The following is an 18,595-nucleotide window of genomic DNA, read 5'->3' as shown; positions in this document are numbered from 1 at the left end:
CAGGTTTCTATCTCTCCTAGAACTGGTCTCTGCAGGTGAACTGATAATTAGGATTGATTACTATCCCTAAAGGAGCACAGACTGCTGCTGAGAACGTGGTGAGAAAATTCAGGCAACAAAATCCGTGTTGGTCTCTTAGTTGTTGTTAAACAATACTGGGCTGAAAAAGGTTGGTTCAACTGGCTGGAGCCAGCTCGAGGAAGGCTCCCTAAAATAGCGTCCCGCTCTATTCTTATATGGGAACCATAGCAGTAAGTGACTGTTGCTTCTGGGAATCATATTGTTTGTGTCTTTGTCTCCTTCAGGGCAGCGATGACCTGCAAAGAGCACACAGCCTGCATCGCTGACATGGCAAACTTCACCCTCCCCTTCCGAGCAAGCCAGAAACTGATGTAAATGAACTTTAATTCGTAGCCCAGGACCTCAAGTGACAACTGCTCCACAGCATGGGGAAGCTTTAATTGACACTTCAGACCCTCAAGATGGGTAGCAGCAGGTATCTCAAATGACATTGCTGAGTGGACACAGAAGCAGCAACCTCCACCTTGTCAGGTTTCTAAGCCAGTTATAAGGCAGAATCAGGACTAACACAAGGTAATTAAAAGCATCAGTGATTTCCTCTGGGGAGAAACTTAAATTTGAGACTCTTTGGAATATTTATGTTACTTAGATATTGAATCTACCCAAAAAGACAGAAATGATTTTAACCTGCAATTCCAATATTTCTTATCATGTAATCCTGGAAAGTAGGATAAATAGCCTCAGTTTTGTGTAGCCTCACTTCTGCACTCCAAGAAAAATGCAAATGGAGTTATATTTGCCTTGGAAATGGTGGCTATTAACTGTGCTATAATGGTTAAAAGTTAGGGAGAAAGGTAGATTTTCTAATATGTTTCTGGATCCTTCTCATGGTTCCTGGTGCTGCACTTCTAAGACATCCTTAAAACCTCTTTTCCCCAGCAAAGCCAGGCAAATGTTTCCTGTAGGATCTCCGAGAACTGATCTCATCACTCTTTCTACCTGACAAGGAAGTGAAGTACATCAGCCTTGCATGAACATTATCAGCCACTCACCATGGCTTTCCTCCCTGGAAACTCCTCCGACTGCTCCAACTGCACCCACTCTGTGGGGCCTGTGAACATTTCAAAGGCCATTTTACTAGGTGTTATTCTAGGGGGGCTGATAGTTTTTGGGGTTTTGGGTAATATCCTGGTTATCCTCTCTGTAGCCTGCCACAGACATCTTCAGAGTGTTACCCACTACTATATAATTAACCTGGCTGTAGCTGACCTCCTCTTGACTTCCACTGTCCTGCCCTTCTCAGCTACTATGGAGATTTTGGGCTACTGGACATTTGGGAGAATCTTCTGCAACATCTGGGCAGCTGTAGATGTCCTTTGCTGCACTGCTTCCATTATGAGCCTCTGTATCATCTCGATAGACAGATACATCGGGGTGAGCTACCCACTGAGATACCCAAGCATAGTGACAGAGAAGAGAGGCCTCCTGGCCTTACTGTGCGTTTGGGCATTGTCTCTGGTGATATCGATTGGGCCTCTTTTTGGCTGGAAGGAACCAGCACCAGAAGATGAGACAATCTGTCAAATCACTGAGGAGCCTGGCTACGTGTTGTTCTCTGCTCTAGGCTCCTTCTACCTCCCCCTGACTATTATCTTGGTGATGTATTGCCGAGTGTATGTAGTGGCCAAAAGGGAAAACAAAGGTCTGACTTCTGGTCTGAAGACAGAGAGATCTCGTTCCGAAGAAGTGACTCTCCGGATCCATCGTAAAAATGCTCCTGAAGGGAGCAGATCGGCATCTAACCCCAAGAGCAAGCATCATTTCTCAGTGCGTCTCCTCAAGTTCTCAAGGGAAAAGAAAGCTGCCAAGACCCTGGGAATAGTTGTGGGATGCTTCGTTCTCTGCTGGCTTCCATTTTTTGTAGTAATGCCACTTGGTAAGTAAAGCAAACCCCTCTACCTTATACAGCACCTTCCCCGGAGGGAGGGCCATGTTTGTGCCTGTGTACAATAATGCTGACCAGAAAAGCTCTAAGGAAATAATTTTCTATTGCAAAGCTGTCAAAATCAAAACATTCACCATCACAAAGCAGTGAATGTAAAAAATGAAAGTCTCAAATGAAACAAAACATCTCTGGTGATGATCAGCATAAAATTCTGAAAATAATGAAAAGGATTTAGTACTCTTTTTCCATATAGAAAATACTCTTTCAGAGCTCAGACTTATTTCTGACCCACTCTGCTATAGGAACAATATCTTTAGATGTGTGGGTTTATAGCTAAGTTTGCAGCCAGTTCTTCTGGTGATATAAAGATGTACAAGGTCAAGGTATAAATGCATTCAAGATCAAAATAGCTGTTCACAGACATGGGGCCAGAACTCCTGGAGTGCTCAGCACCTAATATTTCTCACTATAAGGAAAAAAATCAGCTTCCTATCAGGAAATTCACACTGTGAGATACCATACTCCAAATGAAATGAATGTATTTTTTAATTTATTGTATGACCAGTCAGAAGACAGCAGTGAGGATCCTTCAAACTAATTTTATACTTCTCTGGCTTGCATCTATTGTGGAAAGCCACTGAGCCCACTGGCCAAACACTGGCTTCAACCACCATGCTGAATATGAATATTGATTCACCAGTTGTAATTCTAAAGCAGAGGAAAGTCAGGGATTTGTTCTGCTTTGTTATCACTGAAATGTAAAAAAGTAATTAGAATTTTAATTAAACCTTGCTCAGTCACCTTTGATGCGATTTCAGGACTTAAAAGCAGAATACTAATTTCATACCTACATGTGAGCGTGAGGTATGTATGTGGCACATCACACGGAAGATTGCTCTGAAACAGCTGTACTAAGTATCAGTTTTTGAGACATGGAACCTCATATCTGTGACTTGCTCAATTTCAGTAACTTTTCTTATGGAAAGGGCTTATGCTGTACAGGAAAAATAAAGAAAGATTGTGGGGAAGTTTTAGCTAGTAACAGAAAAATATGTACAATTAAGAAAAAGAAAGAACAGCCTTACCTAAACATGAAAAGAAAGATTTGGGGATTTTCTTTTTCTTTTCTTTTTTTTTTTTTTTTTTTTAAACCTTATAAAAAGCTGGCTTTTTTCCAGTTAACCTCTATTGAATTTACCAGGATTACCAGGTTGCTTCCCAAAAACCTGTTGCTAATGTTGCCATGTGAAAAGCCCCAAAACACAAAATCTTTTCTGCTGGTCAATGTTGGGAAGTGCTGGAGTAAGAGATGTAGATGTTTCATAAGGAGAAGCCCTGAAAGGCCTGGCTCGTGCTGTCCAGGATGTCAGCATGTTGGAATGCTGGTTGCCAAGATGTCTGAAACATACCCAAAAAGGGTTTGCGAGAACGCATTAAACACACTTCTTTTCATCTGCAAATGTGGTTGTCCACACAGAGCTGTTGTTAATTAATTTGCTTTGGGTTTAAGAAATTTTCTGGACTCAAGAGTGGCTTTGCATCTTTCTTTGATCCCTTATAAGGAAACTTCCTTGAGTTTAGTTTCCCTATCTTTGTGGGGTTACTATGTTATTTTTAAAGCATATAATAAGTCTTTCAAAACCTATTTGCTACTTTTGTTTAAAGAGAGAAAACTATTAAACAGACAAGTGGCACAAAATAACATGTCTTTAAAAAAAAACCCAAGGAAACATCTTGAGACAGACTGTCCCACACAGAGATGATTGCATATGGCACTCTACACCCATACCGTGCAGAACACTTTCCAGAAGTGTTCCACTGCCCAGTAACCATCGTCAGACCTATCCTGCAGACAGGTGAAGATAGGCATAGGGAGGAGAAGTGATCCCGCCAGGATCACGCAGCAGATTAGTGGCAGAGATCAAGCTTTCCAGCTATACACAGCACTGTGGCCAAAGAGTTCCCAACACAGCTGGCCAAGAACTTTGTTGTGCAGAAGACCAGGTCTGCAGCTTTCTGGTTATGGGATAGGCCCATAAATGGTCCCATCAGCTCACTTCTGTCATTTGTAGGAGTTGTAGCCTTTCAGAAGCATGCCCTCAACGAAGATGGTCCATTCTTAAACTGTGCTACACAAACCACTTCAAACAACTGGCAGGTGCTCGCCACTCTGTGCAGCAGAAGCTCCCAAAACATAAGTTTATTTTACTGTGATCTACAACACCTTCAAGATCCCCATATCTATTAACATCAACTCCACCAGCTGAGGTAGAACAGGCAACACCAGGCTTGTTAAAAATGTATAATAAATGGAGGTAGAAACTTGTGGGGTGTAGGTATGGGAAGGGCAAGGGTGGTAGAGGATATCAAGACGGGGATAGAGACATGACATCCGTCATGGTAGATGCTGCTGAAAGCGACTGGAGAAACAGTTTGAGTATCCCTGCCATAAGACAATATCTTAATTGAAATCGGTATGTGAAGTTGCCAGTTGCAATCTGTGTGAGTGATGTCTTTCTTACCTTCTTAGATGGATGGAGTTTCATTCCAGACAAAGGGTCTGTTCAAAGGCTTTCAGTGCAGTAGTCCAATACACCTTCTTCTCACTTTACTTTGATGTTTGTGGAGTAAGCCAGGGAATGATAATCCTGTTGCATGAAGATAACTGAGGTTAAGATTTATTTTTCACTGCATGCTGGAGTGCAAACCCAGTTTTCACAAAACTTCTGTAAAAAAAAGTGTGTCAAAACAGCTGATTTCCCCTGGAAGAAGTCAGGTTTTCTCTTTTGAATGCACTTTCTCTCCCTCTTTAGAGAAGACCAGTGGATCCGCTCTTAGTCTCAAAGCTTTTCTGTAAAAGCTTCTTTGAACTCAACAGGTCTTCACAAATGGTGTAGCAAAACCTTCCAAGTCCAAGCTCGAGTGTGTCCCAACTAGATCTGCAGTCTTTGTAGCGCCCTAATTAAAGCACAGTTCCTCTCTAGACACATGGATTTCCTAGAGCAATGAGAGGGCCTTTGCCATGATAGTTTAGGGAAGGCTTAGACCAACTGAAATGCAGGGTAAGAGGTAGTAATAGGCACCTAAATAGGAGTTTAAAGAGAGCCAGCAAGAACTGTGAGGTCCTTTGTCTATGCCTATTAGCCTCTATATACGACTCCTGTTCTTACTGAGCTTGAATTCTGGCTCTGCTCCACAGCAGTGGAAGTCTGATGCTATAAAGTTCTTTTTATTCTGCAAACCTTCCTCTGCATTGCTGTTACCCAAGAGAGACTGTAAACCTATTGCTGAATTAACCTTATTGGGGGAATTCTGCAAAGACTCTTCCTATAAATGTCATTACCTAACAGCAATCATGTCCAATACATTAATCCTAGTATTAGGATGTAAAGAAAACTGTGTACATCCTCAGCTCTCTGCAATTGCTTCCCAAGCAGAAGATTTGCAGATATGTCCACCAAACTCTTCTCATTCTACACTAGGCACCCACCTTTCCATAGGATAAGCATACAAGGGATATATATTCAACAGAAGGAAATGTTAATTTTCTGAATAAATTGCTTGCCTGTTTAGGAGCTCTAAATACTATCACTGGCTGCCACTTGTTTAGTAGAGGTTGATGTTTGCACCAAGCAGACTACAAGAGCATCCTACCCCGTCCAGGTAGTTTATTATTCAGCCCTTCAGAGAAGGCAGTTGGAAGGGATGTTTCCTTGTCCACTTTAGGCTATTGCTCTCACGTATCATCTTCTACACCTGTTGCTTCATTTTCTTAGTCTCTTCTGCAACACTTAATCACCATGTTTGCAACTGCTAGCCACTTACTAGTGACTTGAGCTTCCCCATTTAACAAGTTCTCATGTTAATTTACAGGCCAAGAATAGCTTTAAAAGCTTTTTAGTACCGGCCTTCCCGCTTTGGTTACCCCATGCTTGGCTCCTTTCTCAAAGCTCTGAAGCACTCCATTCAAATAGCTGGGAAGAGTGCAAGCCAGGGGTCACCAAAACCTTCTTATCACCAAGTTTCTTTTTTTCAAGTGAGCTATAAAGTGAAACCCTGCCTCTCTTCTCAAAGTTCTTTAAGATCTTCTTTGACATGTTGCCAAAGTTTGTTAAGATCTTGGGGGAATGAAGTGCCCTAAGGTAAGCAATATTGCTTTCCAGATTGGAGCACCCATATTCTCTTAGGCACCAGCAAACAGGGAGTACCTGAAGCTGAACTAGAAACCTGAGAACAGGCTCCTAGAAGAACTTGAACATCAAGGAGCAGCAACAGCCGGGCTGCCCCAGGAGGAAGGAAAACCCAGGAACAGAAGGTGACAACAGCACAGGCAGGAGCCATGTCCTCCCCAAAAGCGTGCGCTCCCCATATCTGAGCAGAAGCAGGCAGAGACAGCATCTATGACAGGTTCACCTGACGGTCCAGTAATCACCAAACACAAACCAACAAAACAGAGGCAGGAAAGAACATACCTGAGCTTGTCTACATCACTCAAAGAGGGTTAATGAGAAGAGCCTGACCTTACACACAGCTCCCGTGGCAGGGGGCTTGTGGGTAGGAGCCAGAGATGAGGCTCATCGAGGCAATTAAGGCTTGTTGGGCCCTGGTCCTCCACAACAACAGCCTGCCACACAGCATGTTTCTTCCATTTCTGTTTTTTTTTTTCCCCCTGCAATTGCTAGAAAGGGATACAGACAGGTATAGAAAGAAATACTCAGAGCTAGAAGAGTCCTGAAACTCAGTGCATGCCCTCAACCTCAACATCACCTTGGGAAGTGGTGCCAGCTGACAGAGCAGACCATTTGCTGTAGCTGGAAGACACTTACGGTCGCTCTGGGAATTTTCCAGAAGGTTTGTTTTCAACAACATAGATGACAGTGCTTGGAGGTTGTTTTGAGGTGAAACATGCACAGAACTGAAGGAAAAAAGAAAAAGGGCTGGGGTATTATTACAGAAATGGTCCTAAGCTGGGATCGATGGTTCATCTTAACAAACCCTCAGAAGCAAACAAACTCACAGAACTTTGTTGTTCGCTTTCTGCGGCAAGCTATCTTAATTCTATCTGGTTGTAGATGTTGTGTTCAGAAACAGAAAGAAAGAAAAAGGCAAAGTCTGAGCCGGGATCTCACAGGAAAAAAAACAATCCATACTACTAAAACTGGGCAAGGGAGAGGAAGGCTTTTAGCATTTGTCAATCATTCTCATGATGAAGAGAGCAGAAAAGAGGATACGCTGGAGGGTATTTATATTTGTAGTAGAGTAGTAAATTAGTCTTGAGAGCTGACACAAACACTGTCAAGGGAATCCTCTAATCCTGTCTACGTGCCTGTCTGTAGCTGGTTCCTAATTACTATTTTGTGGTTGTTTTTTAAATGGAGTCAAAGAGAATGACTCTTTACTTTCAGTAGAGGTAATCTAGAAAAATAAAATGTATTTTTCTATCTCTACCATTGATGCAATATCTCAGGAGGTCACAAGGTGAGGAGTAGGAACATGCACTGACAGCTGGAGATCGGTGGATTTATCTCTATTTTCCTGTGAGGTTTGCATTTGTTGTGTATATCATCACTTGTTATGTGTTTTAATAAGGTGGTTGATTTAACTATGGCACCTTGCTTGGGCTCCAGAGGCATGCGTTCATACCCAGTCCACTCAGCTGTAATGGGAAACTTAATTTTGGAATCAAAGCTGGCCAGACATGACAGAAAAGCTGCAGTTGTCCATGTGTTATCAGATACAGAAATTAATTTACCTTAATCACGCTGCTAAGGCAGAATTGACCTGTCCTCCTCTATGTTGCAGTGCTGGGACAACACAGAGCTTCCACTTTGTCTGTTAGGGTACAGTATTTCCCAAAGGCTGTGCTTCAAGGACCCATCTGATTTTTGGTGAAAAATGTATCAGGTATAGCTTTATGGCCTCTTGCCCTTTTCAAGACCATCTGAGTCTCTATTCAATGTGTTCTCCTGCCAGAATATTTTCAGATCAACTCCCATGGTTTCTGGATAAGCCATCCTGCATCCTGCCCACTTACCGTCCAAGGAACTGGGCTTCAGACCATGATCCTTTGTTATTGTGAACCAGAATATGACAGACTCAGGTCAGGGAAGTAGAGCCAGGGTCTCCGTTTCACCCATACCTTACCACAGCAGGAGTTCAAATACCTGCTACTGTCCTGAAGTTTATACCCTGCAATTCTCTCTGTTTCCTACCTACCGACTCCTTCAGACAGCGGTGTTTTAATGAGCAAAATCTGGGGACACCATTTCAGAGTAACACACAGGCTCCAACTGGTGTGAGATTCTGAGAGCAGTTTAAATACGTTTTTTAGGGTCTTTTGGGGGCACAAAAAGGCAGTGCTCTTGATTCATCCATCCCCCATCGTTTAAGCAGCAATATAATGGGAATTGCCACGGTGTGAGGTTCAGCAGTGAGCTGGGATCCCTGAGCAACAGGTTAACTGTAGGTGCTGAATAGAAAGTCACCAATTTCCTGCAGAAGCAAGACAATTTTGATTGACGATAGTGAAGCAATGGGTAGTATTGCGTTATCCTGTGAAGGGAGTGTTAAAGGAAAGGTGTTTACATGACGGGAGGGTAAGTTTGCTGATGGGGAAAATAAGGAAGAGAAAGCAGTTGTTTTCCTGAGAAGCAGCACTGTGTAGAATTGCAGCAGCCTTCCAGGGAATCACTATCCTGCCATTTCCCCATACAGAAGGTAAATAGCTTAACTCCTTTTCATGAATCACTTCTTTTTTTCTTTAGAATTGCATAGATGGTCTCATAGTAGTAAATATAAACACGGGATCCTCCTGTCCCTCCTGCCCCTTTACTTGGAGGGCAGAGAGTAAGGCAAGCAGCCCATGCACTCCCTCGACATCATCATGGCTGGGTTGTCCAGATATTCAGAGAAACAAGAATCTGAATCCCCTTTCTTTTTGTTGTTCAGCTGATAATAATATAATAAAATAAAATTAATAAAAGCTGTGACAACCTAATGCTCAACATAGTTTTCATATCAGAAAATGCTGAACTCCAGCCATGGAGGAAATATTCACAGAGCTAGATTCCCCCCACTAGTATTTCAGTGTGTTTCCTCAGCAACAAAAAGAAAAAAAAAAATTTAAAAGGGAAAAAAAATACAGAATAAAGCCCCAGCTCATTCTCTAGAGCACAGGTCAGGGAGAAGAGGGGTGTTTACACTGCTTGAATCATGGAGCACAAGTGTGTGTGTTAAGCCATTGAATGGGGAGAAAATAAGCAATGAATATAAACGGCCAAGATATTTCCTTGGCAAGTTTTATTTTTTTGCTAATCACAAGGGGCATTTTTCATAAACACAGACTGGAAAGGCTTTGTTGGTCTAGGCTGATAACTCAGCTGCACCGAAGCCAATGGCAAAGCTCCCGCTGACATCCCTGTGGCCAGCATTTCTCCACCATTACCGAGTCCTGAAACGTTGTGTCCCACTGCCTCATAACACAGCAAAGCAGCCGAAGGAATTGGCGATATTAATAGTCATTTACACAGAAAACAAGAGAGAGAAAGCAGAGTTAGTGGTGCTGTTTCATGATTCATTTCCATGGCTCTCCTGCATGCAATAGCTGTCAGAGAAGGTTTGTCCTTGTCTTAAAAATGTTCCTGCTTTGTGTAGTCACCACTTTCCAGTCCCTGGAATAAATGAATCAAGAATGTAATTTTTCACTCATTTTCAAACGTCATGGCACAATTTAGGATTTGTTAGTGATTGAAAGGCAATGAGTGATTCTCCCACCTCACCCAGCAAATATCAGCATTCGTCTTCAGTTTGGATACCTAAGGGAGAGATACTCAGCTTTTGCTGAAGATAATTCCTGTATTGCTAACCCCAAGGATTCCAAAATCACGACTAACAACCACATAGTGACAAACTCATGAGACAGGCTGAGATAGACTCATCTTTTCAAACTATTCTCTGACCCACTCGCTTGCCGTTTTTTTAATTTTTAAAAGAAAGCTAAGATGTTGTTGTAAGTGCATGACTCCAAGAGCGAGGGCTTCGGGACTAATATCAAATATCTTAAAAATGTGAGCAACAAGATCCAGAATCATTCCACTGCAGCAACAACATGGGAGCTGGAATTTCAACGACAATGCAATTGATTTGTAAAACAATGTGATTATTTGGGTTTACATGGGTAACAAAACCTCAGTTTACCTTCCCATGGTTTTTTATCAGCTTTCTAAATCTGCAGCTGTCCACAGTGAATCTGGAAATAGTTGCTTGCTGAGATGTTTGCTCTTTGCCAGAAATATCATCTATCGTAAGTGGGTACAATATGAAACAGAGCATAAATTAGGTCTGAAAAAAACCAAATAATCGGAGCAACATTCCCAGACTGACCCATTCCTGCTGCCTGGCCTTTCCACCTCTCACCTGTGTCCAAACACCCACACCCTCTTGATGCCCCAGAGATCTGAATTCAGGCCCTTGTGAAGGAAACAAAACTCTCACTCCCTTCTACATCTGTTTATTATGGGTCAGGGATATCTAGGCGCAAAGTCACTCTCATTTTCCCCCTGAATCAGCCACAATATTCCAGGCCCTGGGACAGGCACAGCTGTAAACGTGCAAGACTTGCCAAATGGAGACTTTTACCCTTCCTCGGTCTATGAGCCACTGTTCTGTGTTTGGTGCATTAATTTGATTGTACAAAACCCAGAAGCATTCCCTACTGTTCCAGGGTTCTTTGATCCCACTTTTTGTTCCCACAAAAAATACTTTCCATAAGAGAGCAGCGGGGTGAGACGTGCTGGGAGAGCATATATGTACAGAGTGCAGCTGGTGCATGTCTGCAGCAATACATATATATATAAAAATACACTTTCCAGAGGGTGGTTTGTGTTTTGACCTGAGATGCAGTGTAGAATGCCAGTCTTATGGAGTAAAGTTCAGTGCTAACACTGAGCTTGGGAACACAAGATGTAACACATTTATCAATGTTTGTAGACCAAACTGCCTCACGAGAGATCTAGGGTGCCCCTGGTACAGTTAATCTGTGTGGGGACATCAGGGCTCCTCTGGGCTTCACCCTCTGGGTCCACATGCTCTGGAATAGCTGCGGCTTGACCCCTTTAGGGCAGATCCCAGGACCTGAGTTTTAAGTTTTGCCTCCCTGTAAACCAGACCACTATCCCTGTTTCCAGTTTGCTGTGAGAGTACAGAAGTGTAGTTCCTATAGGTCAGAGGTGAGAGATGCTGGGATTTTTGTTTGACTTCTGTGCAAGGTTTAAACTGCGTACTTCTCCTGATTCCCCAGTAACATAACACTAACAAACACAGTTGGGTTGGCTGCTCACAAGGTGCGCAGGCACTGCTGTTGTCTGCTGGGCAGAGGTTGCAGCTGCTCACTCCTAGGTGCTGCAGGCAGCTGCTCACTGCACGCTCTGAATACACAGGCATGACTGCTTTGCAGGGTACCACTGGTCTCATCACGTATGGCTCCAGCCCTGATCTCACCCAGTGTAGCCGTACCCCCTGCCTGCCTTTTCCTCTGCTCCGACTCAATCACCAGATTTGTGACATACAACATAAAAAGGGAAAAAAAGTAACAAACCTAAACAGAGCTGCAAGATTTAGTAGCCGAGATGGATTTTTACACCACTATGGGTCCATGGGTCACAAAAATGTATGGGATCTTATTCCCATGGTGCTGACAGAGATGATACAGAGTAAACAAATAACACAGTTTCTGTAGTCTGGCAGCTTCTAAATCTCTCTTTGCTGTCCATCAGTGAAACAATGCACGATATCAGTACTGGTTTTTAAACAACCTATAATTAAGCAGCTCTAACTTCTGACAAATGCCAAAGTCAAATTACATCTTTGTGACTGAATTGGCACTTACTCACCAGGAGGTACATGGAAAAACTTATCTCTCAGATCTGAAGAAACTTCGAGTCGACAAACAGGAAAATGAATGATTAGGGAAAGGAATGCAATCCTGACATTTTCAGGGGTGAGTGATGAAATACTTAATGGCAAAGGATCTCAGGAGGCTAATAGTACATTTTATTTTATTTAATTTTCATACACCAAGCAATTGAATTGTGCTACTGACACTTGAGAGTCCTCAACCTTTTGAAAACAAAGCAGGAATTCAAGCATCATTTAGTCAATCTACAACTCAAAGGCATTAAAAGACCAGTTGAAGTTTTCTTTATTATTCCTCCAGCAGATTGCAGGGACACAATGTAAGATGAAGCCCCTAATCTGTAATCAGTTTTGCCACTATTTACCATTTTATTCCTTACAGCCTACCAGGGAAGACATTAAGGCGTGTGAATAGGACAGAGAATTAATTTTAAGAAAGAAAACTTTTTGCTTCTCAACTGGTGCTCACTATCCACCTCTGTTAGAGGATACTGGGGTGGCAGCACTTTATTAATCTATGATTACACCTAGCCTAGAACGAGAGAATCAGAGAGATGCTCTGGAGAATTAGGTGTCATAATAATTCTGTTTGCTCAGTCCTGGCTGCTAGCAGGCAAGTGTCCAAACCCGAGCTGACACCAAGTGGTCAAGGATTGAGTGGACATGGACTCTGAACCGCTCACCCCAGTCCCGCCTGGTTTCCCTGCGCTGCCTCGCTGCTATGTAGGAAACAGTCTTACACTGTATATCTTAAAGAAGAGAGAATTCACCACTCTGCTTCATTGTTTAATCTCATGGTTAATTACAATCATTGGTTTAAAAAAACCCACAAAGCCTATATTTTATTTCTACTTCGAACTCATCTGACTTGAGCTGCCAGCTGCTGCCCATTTCGATGTCTCAGCACACTGAACAAAACACTTTATCACCAGCCTTAGCAGCACTGTTTGAAAATGTCTCCTGCTTGCTACCAGACACATCAACCACTGATTTTAATCATTACAGCAACATCACCGAATATTAAAGGCCTGGAAGAAAAGAATACATTCTTAGTATTCTGTGGGGAGGAACATGATTCCTCAAGGACTTGGAGACTATACTAGTCTTCTCCTTTTGCCAGATACTTGGGTAGCCAAGAGAGAAGATTAGGGAAAGCTTCCGAACTACAGAGGTAACCAGGTGTTTGCAGTAGCAGGGCATTGCTTTCTGTGGCCCTTTGAACAGGACATCACACTTCTATAGAGGCACTAAGCAAGTGCGGCTATGTCAATAGTTCCTCACAGCAGTCCTGCAACATGCAGAAGGATTTTGCTCATCAGACAAAGAAGATGCAGAAGGAGAAATATTTTTTTGCACCCTGCACAATAATTCAGCGGCTCAAGGTTTAGACGTGTTGATTTTGATTTATATTGCTCTGGAAGTTGAATAAGCTGTCGGTGTAAATAAGAAGAGAGTCCAAATTATTTCTACTTTGATTTTACCTCTAACTCTGTTACATATTGGGTCCATTGACTATCAATTCCACCCTCAGCCCTTTCAAGATGCTACTTATAGTATTTCTTCTTATTGACATTTGCACTGTTTCATTCACGGGACAACACACAGTTGTAATGAAGGCTGGAGACAGAGCTTTAGCTGGTCTAAACTTATGAAACATCACTGCCTGGCACAACCAAATGCACAGCAGAGCAAAGCTACTGTCCTAAAGCCCAAATTGTATCCACCACTGGAAAGAAAGTGTTAAAGACAGAGTGTGATGGGGTCTACAGACAGCAAAGTCTGGTTGCTGTTAGAGCTATTTCGTTTTCTTTTCACTGTGTCTTGTTCCAAGGCAACAAGTCTCTACACTGATGAACCAAAAAAGGTTACATTAATAAATTAGCATGCAGATCCCCACCCCAAAAAAAAGAGCAAGAGACAGACTCTGACACTGGCTATTTTCTATTTTTAACAGACTTTGGCAAGGCACTAGCATTCCATTTAGAGTGAGCCAGAAGTTGCAGCAAACAGGAATTGTTATTGTTTACCCATTTTTACACTCAGCCTCACACAGCTGATTCCCTAAACTGAGATTTGTTTCACCTTTTGTCTTAACACAAAATGGGAAAGCGGTAGATATGCTGCAATTAAATGAGGAAATAAAGAAAAAATTGAGCATGATTTGGGCATTTAGAAGCCTTTCGTTATTTTTTATCTGCCAACGACTTCAGCCAGAAAGTTCTTTGAGAATGTTATTTAGTTGTTTTTCACTAAAGGAAAGCAGCATTAATTTGCTGAGAAAAATTCTAGGTCGTGGATCCGCCTGCTCACTCATGCTTAACTGCAAAACAGCGTTTGCTTTCTTTAGCACAACATTTTTGGTCTTAAATACTGGTTGATGTTGAAACTAACAGTGAAACTGCTCTACCTAGCCAGCTTGGGGCAACGCAGAAGCAATCACAGGGGCAGCGAGATTTGTGCTCGATGCCCAGGTTGTAGCTGGGGTTGGAATCAGAGGTCCAGCTGCTCCAATACAAAGAGCGAGCTCCTGTGGCACGTTCTGCACCGCCCTTGGGTCTTCTGACTCGGTCTCACTTCTCTGCTGCTCCACCACACACCAGACGGCAGGGTCTTGGGGACCTCTCCCAGGTCAGAGCCACCAGGAAGGCTCCTCACCCTGCCACATCGCCGATTCCTTCCCTGACAGCCGCGGGTCCTCCGGGCCCATCAGCTCCACTCAGAGGGTAGGAGCTGGTGCCACAGCAAGAAGACGTTGCTTCGCCTTCACAGCCGAGCCCGTGTTCAGCAGAATGAGCAAGTCATTAATCACACTGCACTATTTGTATCTCTGGTTCAGGCAATATTTTGATACATTCTCACACAGGCAAAAACACCCTGAGAATTCCTCTCCGGCTTTTGCCGCTTGAAAGCATTTGCTGCACTTGCTGTAGCTTTGCTTGTCGAAGATGGGAAGCAAAAGATTCAAACTGAAATTCAGCAGCTCTCAGAACTAAATTAGAAGACCCTTTGATTGCATTATTAGCTTTTCCTAAGTCAGGGGAGGTCCAACAAACAGATCAATCCCTGTAAAGCTTAGGAGCTGCTTACAGACGTAGTTAAACTGCAGAGGATGACGAACGTATCGATGTCTAAATCTTCCACAGTATTTCTTTCAACATGTCCGTGCTTACGATTCTTCCAGGTGGAAAGAGGAAGACAAGCGTTTGTCAGTGCTAAAAGTTCTGTTTATAATAAACTTCACTATAAAGTCCAAAAGAAGCCAATTATGTTTTCCAGGAAATTATTTTTCTTCCTGTGCCCAAACTAATTACTGACACTGGTATGATAGAACCACATTTTTCCTCCTTTTTTTTAAAGGAGGCAAGAAACAGCCTTTCCCCTTGACAACATATGGCAAATATTTTTCTCTTTCTCTGGTTCTAGATTCATTTTGCAAAATTAGTCTTAGAAGTGCTGTTATCACTTATTCCCAACCCAGCATCACACAGAGTTTTGTTTTCTGGTTCATTCACATTCAGACACTATTGTTTTTATTTCTAAGCAAAGAGAAGTACCAAATAAGAGAATTAGGATCTTGTTACAATGGTCATTTTCCAGTATCATTCAAGAAAAGCAACAAATTTCTAAACAATTCTCTGTAAGCAGCAGTGTTGAATCTTTGATATCTTAAATATGTCTCTTTAGTTTTATAACAACATTCTCCATGAGTAAATCTCTTAAGCATTTACTGACATCCTATTCAAATAACTTAAAGTTAAAAACTTGCTTACACAAGCAGTAAGGAGCTCAACTTGTAGTTAAACAAAAAAACAAAGGTTTGGCATTAGGAAAATGTTCCCGAGATTTTAAATCAGCAGATAAATCATAATTAAATCGTATGTTATCATATATCATAATCTATTCTTTTAAAAGGATATTAGTAAAGCTATTTAATTTTCAATTTGCATGGTCACTTGTAGTTGACTGTTGTTGTGCCAAGACAGTGAGGACTAATGAATGCACAATCCGTGGCTCTGTCACTGATATGCTGAATAAGCTTTGTTAAAAGATTTCTTTTTTTTGGAATGTTATCCTGCCTTCTATAGAATAAAAAGTCCCGATGGTTCCTTACAAAGGAGCCATCTAAGTTCTTGCTCTTTCTATGATCTCTGGGAGGTAACCTTGCAAGTCTGTATCAGTATCTATATCATGGCTGCCCACGAGACCCTCGCCAGTGTTCGTCAACATAAGAAGGAACCTTTCCTTTAACTTGTCTGAATTTTAGGTGCATTCTATGAGACAGAAAAATGTGGATAGTTAGATTTTTCTAAAGGTTTCAAGGGAAAATGAGTACCCTCTTTATAACTTTATATTTTCAATATAAATAACTTTATAATTTTCAAGACTTCTAGCTGGAATGCAGTCAACTCAGTAATCCTACCTTTCCCTTACTCTGACTTCTGAAGTGGTGCCATTTGCTTGTCATTCGAAACCTCTTTTGATGACCTCCTAGATATAACTGTTATTTGGCTAACTAATCTTGAGTTAGAAGTCCCAGAGGAAGCAATTTTCCTCTACAACTTGATACCAGTCCCCTTGCTTGCCTCACTGGCGGTAACTGGGAATACAATGCTTGTGTGATAAAGTAGATGTCTTGAATTGATCTCTGATAGAATATCCATGTAATTACCCAACACCATACCTTCTGAAAGACTTGTTCCTGCAGGAATTGGGCTTCGAGTCATAAATTTTTCAAGATAGAACAGACTTTTATTTATTTTTTCCAGTGTTTAAGTTTCTTTGGTTACCTGCAATTTCTCACTGCCTCTGCCTTAACAAGCTGTGTATTTTCCATTTTAGGTTCTTTCTTTCCTGCAATCAAACCCCCGGACACACTTTTTAAAATAACATTTTGGCTTGGATATTTAAACAGCTGCATCAACCCCATAATCTATCCGTGCTCAAGTCAAGAGTTTAAGAAAGCGTTCCAAAACGTCCTGAGAGCGCAGTGCCTCCCAAGGAAGCAAGCAGCAAAGAAGCAATCCCCAAGTTTCAACCTCAACCATCCCACCAGCCAAAGCATGGAGAGCAGCAAAGGCGTGGTCCGTATCCCCGTCGGCTCTGGAGAAACCTTCTACAAGATTTCCAAGTCGGATGGGGTCTGCGAATGGAAGATATTCTCGGCTGTGCAAAACATGCCTGCAAAAAACACCGTTTCTAAAGACTGTACTGCTGCCAAAGCAAAAAGTAAAGGTTTCCTCCAGGAATGCTGCTGCGCAGGCACTTCAGGGAACCTCATCCATGAAAATTGTAAAGTGCCAACCATTAAAATACACACCATCTCCCTCAGCGAGAACGGGGAGGACGTCTAAAGGACTGAACGTGCCTAGCAGCCTAGGCCAGCAAACTCGTGGCTCTGCTGATGGGATGTTGCTCTTTTTATTGGGATGTAGAATTAGATGCTACAACAGTTGAAAAGATCCAGGTGAAACAAATAGCATTCTGTAAAACAGGGCCAAAGCTTTCGAGGACTGATGTCTTTGAGTGCTGGTAGCCTGAATGAAGCCCCTTAAAGACAGTGAATGGCTTCAGTGGACGGTGAGCACCCTACGGTCTTCCGAGAGACTGGCCTCCGTGAGGGATCTGCCTGACATTTAAAGGCTTTATTTTTCACTGTATTCCCCTGTTTCAAAGTTCTTACTGCTCTGATTTAGGTGCAACGGGGGAGAAAGAGCAAACTACAGACCCCATGCTGATTTCAGTATGGATACTTTCAGACAGCTCCACATTTAGAGCCATTTTGTGATTCCACTCCCCAGAAGAGCTAAACCTCAATTCAACAACCAGGAGAGCTGAGGTTGGGAGGCTCAGGTCTTGGGACAGTGTTTACAGATCTCTGCTTACTTTTCATTAAGGGACTGTGGACAAGAACATTTTCCTACCATGTCTTGCCTCTTTCGTTCATGTCCAGGTCCCGGCTTGGTGAAGTCCTGCACGCTTTGTTGGAGAGAACAGGCAGCTCTTTGGGTTTGCATCTTCAGCTGGGCAGCCTCACTGCTCCTCGTTCTTGGGCTGCTTCAGGTGGGGAATTGGTCTTCTGCACTTCCCACAAGGCTGCTTGTCCTCCACCTCTCTGGAAAGGCAGTCACTCCAGCTCACAGGGCATTGCAAAAACACTCCCTTGGCTCTTGCCCTGCTTGGAGCTGCTCTAAGTTTCCCTTTGTGCTGTGGATTTCAGTAAACTCCATTGCCAAGGGAAACTTGATCCAAGTGGCTGCACTCCTCCTAGCTTCAGAGACCAGCCTGAACTTTTCTCTTTTTGTACAATCAACCTCCCAAATCTCCAAACAAATCCAAATGAAAATTTGCATGCATCCCAGGTTTGTTTGGAAGGTCTCTGTGCTTTGACGCGGGTCTAAAAAAATTCAAAACTATGTAATTCATCAGCAAATAAGGCTCAAAGAGGTCAATTCTACTCATCCATTTGTTTCTCTTGTTCTGAGTCCAGCGGAGACCTGCTTAAAGACTCAATAATTCCTTGCTCAGGTGCTTGTTAGTCAGATCAGTGCCACAGTCACTGGAAAAGCTGCAGACATTTTTCTGTCTCCCTGCCCAGTGTTATGCTACATTCCTTTTCTGACTCCTTCCATACCAAGTGCTCTAAGCTTTCTATGAGATCCTGTGTACCCTGGAGTCAGGAACTTTACCCTCATTCTGAGCAGTGGGAGTTAAGCACGT

The 18,595-nt window shown here is 42.5% G+C and overlaps 1 protein-coding gene across 1 annotated transcript; it reads left to right on the top strand.

The window, feature by feature from the left end:
• Positions 1–1,074: 1,074 nt before the first annotated feature.
• On the top strand, positions 1,075–17,304 carry ADRA1A (adrenoceptor alpha 1A). The gene is made up of 2 exons (XM_074852163.1): positions 1,075–1,957; positions 16,718–17,304. Exons 1-2 carry the CDS (start codon positions 1,075–1,077, stop codon positions 17,227–17,229), a joined length of 1,395 nt encoding a protein of 464 aa, XP_074708264.1. The 3' UTR covers positions 17,230–17,304.
• Positions 17,305–18,595: the final 1,291 nt, after the last annotated feature.

This window comes from Strix uralensis, chromosome 28 (assembly GCF_047716275.1).
Source record: "Strix uralensis isolate ZFMK-TIS-50842 chromosome 28, bStrUra1, whole genome shotgun sequence".
NCBI classification, from domain to species: domain Eukaryota; kingdom Metazoa; phylum Chordata; class Aves; order Strigiformes; family Strigidae; genus Strix; species Strix uralensis.
This window is presented reverse-complemented; position numbering and strand designations above follow the sequence as displayed.